Below are 8,486 nucleotides of genomic sequence, written 5' to 3' on the forward strand. Positions count from 1 at the left end.
TAATTTGTACTTTCGATTTTATATGTTTTTAAAGCAAAATTACTCATGCTACGAAATTATCATTCTCTTAAACGTTAATTGCAAATTAATTGCGCAAGTAATTAAATTATAAGTAAGTTCTAGAAGTTGCATAAGTTATTACGCATGTGTCATGAATAACACGAGCGCCACGTAGTAGTCGGAAACAGTAAAATCGTTACGTGGTTTGCAGAGTTTCGATTTTGTAAATAACAGTTGCACCGTTGTTGCGTCATGTAAGTAACTTCGACAATTTTTTAAATATCAGTAGCCAAGCTGCTTACAAATTATCGTTTTTAAAAAACAAGTTTGATCACTCGCCCATTGGAATCAAGTAAATCGTGCGTAACATAAGGACGAATATTAGATTTTTTTCGCTGTATTTGGTTAAGTACGTTTTTTCTACGTTTCAGGTTTAAACCATTTTCTTTTTCTTATAAGAAATAATAGGAGTGGACAAGTGAAACCAACAAAATGATGCTAGCTAGAGTTTGTCGAGTCGGCCTCTCGCCGACTCTAGTGAGTTTTATAAAAACTCCTATTGTGCCCAAACCCATGTTAACTAAAATTCAACCTTCGAGATTGTTTGCCAACGATGGACGTACCGCTTTTACGAGAACCGCACGTAGAAACCAGACTGTTGCGGAAAAATTGGCTCAACCAGCTACCGAAACACGTAAATTTGGACACTTACGATATTATGAATAATAATCTCTCGTCGTCTCCTCCATCAGTCATGTATTTAATCGATAATAATATTTTAGCATTTAACGTTGGAAAGATTATACTCGCTGGTGCTTCCGCATTTGGATTGGGCTCCCTTTGTTACTATGGATTGGGACTTGATAGCAGGGCAGGAGCCATAGATCAAATGCAGTATGTACATATATCTATATATATATATATATAAAGATAAGTTACTTCTTTAATTGATATATGCGCTAATACAATTGTTCGTTTTTATGCAGCTTTTGGCCTCAGTACGTAAAAGAAAGAATTAGAACGACTTACATGTATTTTGGTGGATCTATCATTATTACAGCAGCATCTGCCGCTTTATGTTTACGATCCTCTGCTGTAATGAATTTGGTAACTCGTCAAGGATGGCTCGCTGTTATTGGCACAATGATGGCAATGATTGGGAGCGGTATAGTAGCACAAAGTATTCCTTATAAGGAAGGTTTGGGGATAAAACAATTGGCATGGATGGTTCATGCTGGTATAATCGGTGCTGTTATCGCACCAATATGCTTCATGGGTGGCCCGTTGTTAATGAGAGCCGCCTTGTACACCTCCGGTGTAATAGGTGGATTATCAACTGTAGCTATGTGTGCACCCAGCGATAAATTCTTAAAAATGGCAGGACCTCTTTCTATCGGTTTGGGCGTGGTATTTGTCAGTTCATTGGGAACGCTTTTCCTACCACCTACTACTGCTATGGGTGCTAGTCTTTATTCTCTATCTATATACGGTGGATTAATACTTTTCTCAATGTTCCTCTTGTATGACACTCAAAATATTATAAAGGATGCACAAGTATATCCTGTCTACCATGACAAGAGTATAAGACCGTATGATCCAATTAAAAGGTAAGTAAATTGTGAAGAGAAAAGATAACAAATTAAATCATTTCACATAAATTAACTGAAAATATATCCTCCTTTTCAGTGCTATTTCGATTTATTTGGACACGCTGAATATCTTTCTGAGAATCTTGACGATTTTATCGAATGGTGGATCCAACAGGCGAAAATAAATTCCCTAATAGTATAATCTTCCTATACTATAATTAAATTATTTCAGTATCCGATGTAACATCCCATTTACGTACGATGCATAATATTAAAATACTTAATTAAACGATAACATTAAAATGCTTTATTTAAACGAAGCATTGTCATTTAGATGCGATAACGATTTTGTAGTTTCTAACGTTAATTTAAACAATAAATAAATTAATTGAATGTTAAAATTGCGACAAATATAATAGAAACAATACTATTCAAGTTCTTCTTGAAAGGACAAAGATCGTCTAAGAGTCACAAAGTAAAGATAAAATTAAATGCACTTTATTGTCGTTTCTCAAGCATACCGTTTGAGAACAAATGAAGATATAGCCGCTAAGGTAGTTAAAGATACTTTACAAATTTAAGCTAGGGATTAATCCTAATTCGAGGTACAGCCGAAAGGGTTCGCTGAAAGGGTTTATCGACGCGGTGCTGACGGTTTTATTGTGCATTCGTATCGAGATATGGTGGTGTCGTGCGTAAGCGAACGCCGTAACGGAGCTTAACGCGTGCCATTCGCCGGCTAAGGCTGAATGCCGTCTCAAGGCGCGCGTCAATATTCGATATATTTTATATACGCGACAAATAATTTGTGTCACTTCATTGGAGTCGTCCTTCGTGTCGAGTAAAATATTGCAAAAATGGAGCTTTCAATTAACGAGTGTTATGAAACGTTAATTATTGGCATAGATACGCGCGCGCGCGCGCGCGCGCCCAAGGTATGTTAACCGTTTAAAGACTTAGTACGTAATATATTTTATTCGTCGCGTATGCTTCAATGGAAGAGCTCCGGAAAAATATGCTACATTTTTTTTTTAAACATTCACGCAGTCCGACTTTCCGATAGCCGACGTTGCGGAATGTCTTCTTAGATAACCGGCGAATAATTGTCTTGCCTGATTAAGTACTCTAATCACATTATGTCGTCTAACCATTTTATCAAAATGCATAGCCATTTCATTGTAATCCATCTGATTCCGCATCACAAAGTCTCTATGTTGCAACAATAATGTAATACATAAAAACATTAGGAAGGGATTGCCACCGCCAAATTCATGCGGTGGTGGTAAAGAACTTTCTCCCGACTGATCCTCGCTGGTTCCTGCTGGGATCAAGTTTGTAAGCTCTGTCGCTTCTTCGCAATGCTCCTGAACCGGTTGTTTCGTTGGACTCTCAGGTGCCTCCGTATTTTGATGCCAACTTTCCGTACCCTCGCTATCCGATGCGGATTCAGATCTGTAATGCACGTACATACGTGTTACCACTTGAGCACGCGAGAAAGAAAGAGAGAGAGAGAGAGAGAGAGGCAGAGAGAGAGAGAATGAGAAAAAGAATTTTGATATTTATTCTCATTAAATCCGAAATATTGCATGTCTAAAAAATAATCAAATCATAGGCAACCTTGCATTTCGTTTAAGCAATCTGATAGGCGTTACAGACTTGACACCATTTTGATCTTCCAATATCTCTCCATCGTATTCGAGATCAGCTTGCTCATCCGGAGTCGCAGGATGATGCTTTTGTTGCAAAGTATGTAGCGGATTTTCCCACACAAACACATCTGCCACTGGACTACACCTAGCTAGTTCCGTTTCCGTTTCACTTTCTGCTAGTTCGCTTTCTCGTTTCGAAAGAACGCAATCACATTGTTGTTCGCTCGGTGGGGAAGGACCAAAGACTTGCCGATCGAGAGATTCCAATTCCAGTCTTAATTCTCTTGTCATCGAAGTAGTCATTGGAAAAAAATCTGTTGGATCGTCCGGTGAACTTGGTTCGTCCCTAAGAACTCTAAGAACACCGCTCTCGCTTGAAACTCGCCTATTGTACGTCATGTAAAAAGAAAGAAAAGGAAAAAAAAAAGGGAAAAAAAAAAAAAAAGAACAAGAAAAGAAAATATCAATTATGCTTCCTCGTAAGTTGTAAATGCATTGTACAGGGCATACCTAAGTTCTGGTTCGGCATCGCTAGGCGTTACTTTACTTCGATTCAGGCTAGTGAAATTTAAAAATTCGTTCAAATTTTTCACAACGCGCACACACTTTTTTTCCGGCGTATCATTTTGTTCGGTACCTTTATTTTGGTCTCTACTTTGAAGAGATAATCTTTCTTTCAATTCCAACAGATTAACGCGTTTCGACTTTCCGGTCAAAGAATCCGTACTATAACATTTTTCCGTCGATTCGGAATTTCTACGATTCTTGGTTGAGGTCAAATCATTTTCTGGCTCCGAAGATGTCTCGTAAGGAGAATTGGATCTACGAACAATCGATAATATCAAATTAATAATCAAATTATTTTCATCCCAAAAATATTATAAACGAAATAATACCTCTTAATATCGCCATTCCTTTCCGCAGCTGGCTGTACTCCAGATTCTTCAATGCTGGCATTTTTTCGTTTTCCATTGGCCGCTATGCACGCCGATGAACTTTGTCGCCTAATCGCACAGACCTTCGTGTAAGCGTTCTCACGAATGTGTTTTACATTTGGACTGGGCGGTGGCGATGGTGGTGGGAAAGGTACTTCGGCGAGATTTAGTTCACCGTTAGGCGGTTGCGCAGGGAGTGCAGCCCAGAGCACCTCTAACATCCTTAGAGCATCGTCCAAGGCAAATTCTCGTTTCATTTCCAATAGAAGCCAGCGATAGCAAAATAGAAGATCGTCCGCTTGGTGTGACTTTAGATAGGCGTAAAATTCTGGATCGTAATGTTGTAAACCTAAGGGGCCGGGGGGGGGGGGGGGGGGGAGGAAGAGGAAAAATACGAATCGCTCGTAATACCGAAAGAATATTGAAATCCATTGTTAATATCTTACCCTCGGCAAGATGGGCAAATTTCGTAGTCATCGCGATGCCATCCAGCATAAAATTGTCCTTCAATCTTCTCATAAGAGCGCAAAGGCAAATGTAGGCTTGCGCTTCGTCCCTCATAGTAACTAGAAGAGGCGACGCCAGGTCGCTCATGCCTTGACAATAGCTAACGCTCGGATGATTGAGAGCGTAAGTCGTCAAAATATTGAAAAGGCTCGCCGTATTTTGATTGTCATCCGAACCTCCATAAAATTTATGATGTCTGTCCGTTCTGAGAACGTCTTTTCTAACCATACCGGTAACATATCCAAGATCTCCAACGTTTTGTCCTTTCTGAACCAATACTCGCCATCTCTCACGAAGATTTTGATACTCCTGGGCCTTTCTTTTCATGTAATCCATCCTTTCGCGGCCGGACATACCTTCCGGATAAACATTGAGAATATGTTTCCAAACGACTTTTCGTAAACTGGGCTCGATCCCACCGAAGTAAATAACCGCCCTTAATTCTTTCGAATGTATCACCTGACCGATGGGATCCAAAAATCGACGAAATTCCGCGTCCGTCAGAGGTGGCCTAGGAGGCTGAACACTTTGTTGGTGCGACGATTCGTCGCTCAAGTTACCCAACGCCCGCTGCACCATGTTTAAAGTTCTTTCCATCTGTATATGCGACGTATATGCAATTGGCAAAAGTTGAAATGATAATGATAATAATAATAATAATAATAATAATAATAAATCGTACTCGCCTTATTCATTATGAGGCCAGGTAACTTGGGAGTTTTATAAGGAAAGCCGCCAGTTTCCTGGTGTCTCGTTGCCACCTCCTGAGCATTCTGTTCCCAATAACAATCGCAATCGCCTGTCTCACCGAAAGGCTTTAGATTCACTTGCAAATAGAGGTAAGGTTCCGACGCACTAGAGATATCGAAACGGAACGTTTCATCGTTCGCCTTATCGTTTTATTATCGTTCTCGAGAATATTACTGTATGGTTGTTCTTACCTGATGAACGCGGCGTCCAAGTCCCAATCGGAAAGTAGGAAGAGATACGTTTCCGAGCCATAATCGTCTATCGCTCGATACGAAACGGTAAATTCCCTGGACGATGAAAGAAAAAAAAAAAAAAAAAAAAAAAAAAAAAAAAAGAAAAAAAAAAGGAAGAAAAAAAGAATGTTTAATAATTGGTACGCCTTAAAAATCCAAAGATTTTTATCGTATCTCTTCGTAACTCCTCGTTGAGCGAAGATAGTAATTATTTTCGCTCGCAGGAGCACGTACTTCTTTTATAATTAGTTAACGGCATAGATTCTAATCCGGAGGTCTTATTTCGATATTTTTCTAATCGTACGCTTTATATATACGCTCACCCTTTTATATCGAATGCCTTGATGAGTATACTTTGAAGAACTTCGATCGATGTTATCTGCGGATCGACGCTGAATTTTCGATATTCCGGTTGATGCCTGGTCTCGCATTTCTACGCAAGAGAGAAAGAGAAATTATTTGATATATCCTTTTAAAGAACCCTCGTAGCAGTAATCCCGTTGATCCTCTTTACATAAGAGTCACGTTCCTGTCGATGCGGATAAGGATTAACCCGACGCGCGACGGATACGCGCGTGCAAGGAATCGAACAACAAATATTCCGACATTTCTGGAGCAACGAAACAAACATATAACGAGATATTTTGCCGCCAAATGGAATTGCCGCCGAATCGATGTAATGAGAGATCGGCTCGAGTTTTATCTTTACGACGCTTTTGTGTCTTTCGCAATTCATTCGGGAATTGCGAAAAGTCATTGCTAAAAAAGAAGCAAAGTTAAAATTGCGTGTCCCCGATAAAACGCCGAATAAAATGTAGCTACGTTTTAATATATAGGTGGACGTGTTCGCTCTCAGAGAACTCGTTTCCTAAAAGGTTTTCCATTTATGCATTAACACAGTGTCGGTGGGAGAGTAGTAATAATGGTAGTAGTAGTAGTAGTAGTAGTATCGCGGAGGCGCTAATTTCGGATCCTTAGCGAGCGCACGAACATAAGAGAGCGCGCGGACTGCAAGCCGAGCAGATCGATACGACCAAATATTTTCCTTTACCGAAGGACGAATTTTCGCGTTTCCTCGATGGTAACGGGTTAAAAAGAAAAAAAACACCGTGTTGTCGTTAACCAGCCATCTTTCTTGAAACAGTCGCATAGAATATAACGAAGGAAAATAAACGATCAAATCCGTAGGGCCTTCGGCAGACCCTATGATCACCGATCGAGATTATATTCGATGACTTTTTTCAATCGTTGCACTTGGCTAAGCTGCATCGTAAATATTTTCTTAAGAACAATGGCGTAGGCACCTTCGACGGAACAATGGGGGAAAAGAAGAAAGAATAAAGAAATGAAAGAAAGGAAAAGAAAAAAAAAAGCGGGAAAATATAAGGTTAAAGAAAGTAATTGAAGGAGAAACGTTCGTACCTTTACTTTGACTCGCACGGCCTCCCTCGGACAGCCAAACATGTTCGACATCGAAGAAATGGCACGACGCTTCGTGCCTTGGGTATCAAGGAGACGAGCCCCTCACGTAGACGTCACTGCGTCGGTTACGAGATTTTCCTTCGCGCCGCAGAAGGCCAACATCGTCCTACGACCGCGATCGACGTTTCTCTCCCTCTCTCTCTCGCTCGCTCGCTCTCTCACTCCTCTTTATCCACTCCCTTTTCGTCCTTCTCTTTCAAATCCTTCCCCTCTCTCTTGTACGTTATCGAAATCTTTGCTCTCGTTTACGATTTTTCTACAATTCTTCTACCACTTTATGTCAGAAATCTTTTCGAATCGTTTCGAGATGCACGCTTATTTTATCACGAGAGATTCTTGCCGCATTATTCAGGGACGTTCCCTGTCATTCGGTCGGACGAAAAGGTCGTCTTCATGGGATCTTTATCCCGAATACGATCGCATACAAGCCTGGATACAAGCCGGATACCGGTTGAGATTACTCGAAGAAAAATAACAGAGAGAAAGAGAGGGAGGGAGGGAGGTAGAGAGAGAGAGAGAGAGAGAAAGAGAGGACGTTGACACGTTCAACTTTCTCTTATGGAAGAGAAAGACAGCTTCGCTGGAAACGACTATGACGTTTCGAGAATCCTCCTTCGTTTGATTCAAGAATCTTCGCTCTTTATCCGTCGAAACAACGGTCACAAACGGTCGACGTTTGTCTCTCTCGATTTTCCTTATGGTCACTTCTTCATTTTAATATGGTCCCTCTTACTATTGTCTTCGTTAAAACGTACGAATGTTCGTACGTTTAAATTGGATCATCAAACGATCCTCCTCTCCTTCGTTTACGCTATAGCGAAGCACGTTAACGAACACTACCTCGACTTTTGTCTCTCGTGCCAAAAAACAGACCTACTTCTTAATGCTAAATGCAACAAAGAACGAATAGAACATACACAACGATCTCTCGAACCACATATCACGAGCGAAACGATGACAGAAATACGGCAGGCATTGCTATCGATTGCGAAGAGTCGAAACTCGTTCGAGAAAGCGAATCCTAGTGTGCTCTGAAGATGTCGAGGAATAATGGAGAGAGAGAGAGAGAGAGAGAGAGAGAGAGAGAGAGAGAGGCTTTAAAAAGAAAGACAAAGATAGATGGAAATAGAGGGAGCCTCGTTTCGTTACGCAAGAATTTCCTTTTTCTTTCGATAGATAAGTCTCTTTTTTCTTTTTTTCCTTCGAACGATACATAAATACTTCATTTTGATACGTTCGATCTTGCCCTTCGATTTTATTGAGAAAATGCGCCATCTTTGTTATATCGCTTATCAAATCGACTTTCTTCGGCTAAGTTCGTTAGTTTCGAATTTACCGCGA

At 40.4% G+C, this 8,486-nt stretch overlaps 2 protein-coding genes across 5 annotated transcripts; one reads left to right on the forward strand and one right to left on the reverse strand.

Annotated features, from left to right (window-relative positions):
* The first annotated feature begins 111 nt into the window (after positions 1–111).
* On the forward strand, positions 112–1,990 carry LOC124955199 (growth hormone-inducible transmembrane protein-like). Of its 2 annotated transcripts, none has more exons than XM_047509298.1 (5): positions 112–254; positions 432–694; positions 783–894; positions 987–1,607; positions 1,687–1,990. In XM_047509298.1, exons 2-5 carry the CDS (start codon positions 493–495, stop codon positions 1,772–1,774), a joined length of 1,023 nt encoding a protein of 340 aa, XP_047365254.1. In that variant the 5' UTR covers positions 112–254; positions 432–492; the 3' UTR covers positions 1,775–1,990. The 2 variants fall into 2 exon arrangements, with proteins under 2 accessions (XP_047365254.1, XP_047365253.1); XM_047509297.1 differs by having other exon boundaries at positions 202–359.
* Positions 1,789–8,142, reverse strand: LOC124955169 (TBC1 domain family member 25). 3 transcript variants are annotated; one of them, XM_047509181.1, is made up of 9 exons: positions 7,086–8,142; positions 5,987–6,096; positions 5,622–5,717; positions 5,367–5,535; positions 4,620–5,277; positions 4,135–4,522; positions 3,749–4,060; positions 3,207–3,593; positions 1,789–3,041 (listed from the first exon to the last, which is right to left on the reverse strand). In XM_047509181.1, the coding sequence occupies exons 1-9, from the start codon at positions 7,134–7,136 to the stop codon at positions 2,621–2,623; spliced, it is 2,592 nt and encodes an 863-aa protein (XP_047365137.1). In that variant the 5' UTR covers positions 7,137–8,142; the 3' UTR covers positions 1,789–2,620. The 3 variants fall into 3 exon arrangements, with proteins under 3 accessions (XP_047365137.1, XP_047365136.1, XP_047365138.1); XM_047509180.1 differs by having other exon boundaries at positions 3,207–3,623; positions 7,086–8,141; XM_047509182.1 differs by having other exon boundaries at positions 2,902–3,041; positions 3,212–3,623.
* Between the last annotated feature and the right edge of the window lie 344 nt (positions 8,143–8,486).

Source organism: Vespa velutina, chromosome 17 (genome assembly GCF_912470025.1).
Source record: "Vespa velutina chromosome 17, iVesVel2.1, whole genome shotgun sequence".
NCBI classification, from domain to species: domain Eukaryota; kingdom Metazoa; phylum Arthropoda; class Insecta; order Hymenoptera; family Vespidae; genus Vespa; species Vespa velutina.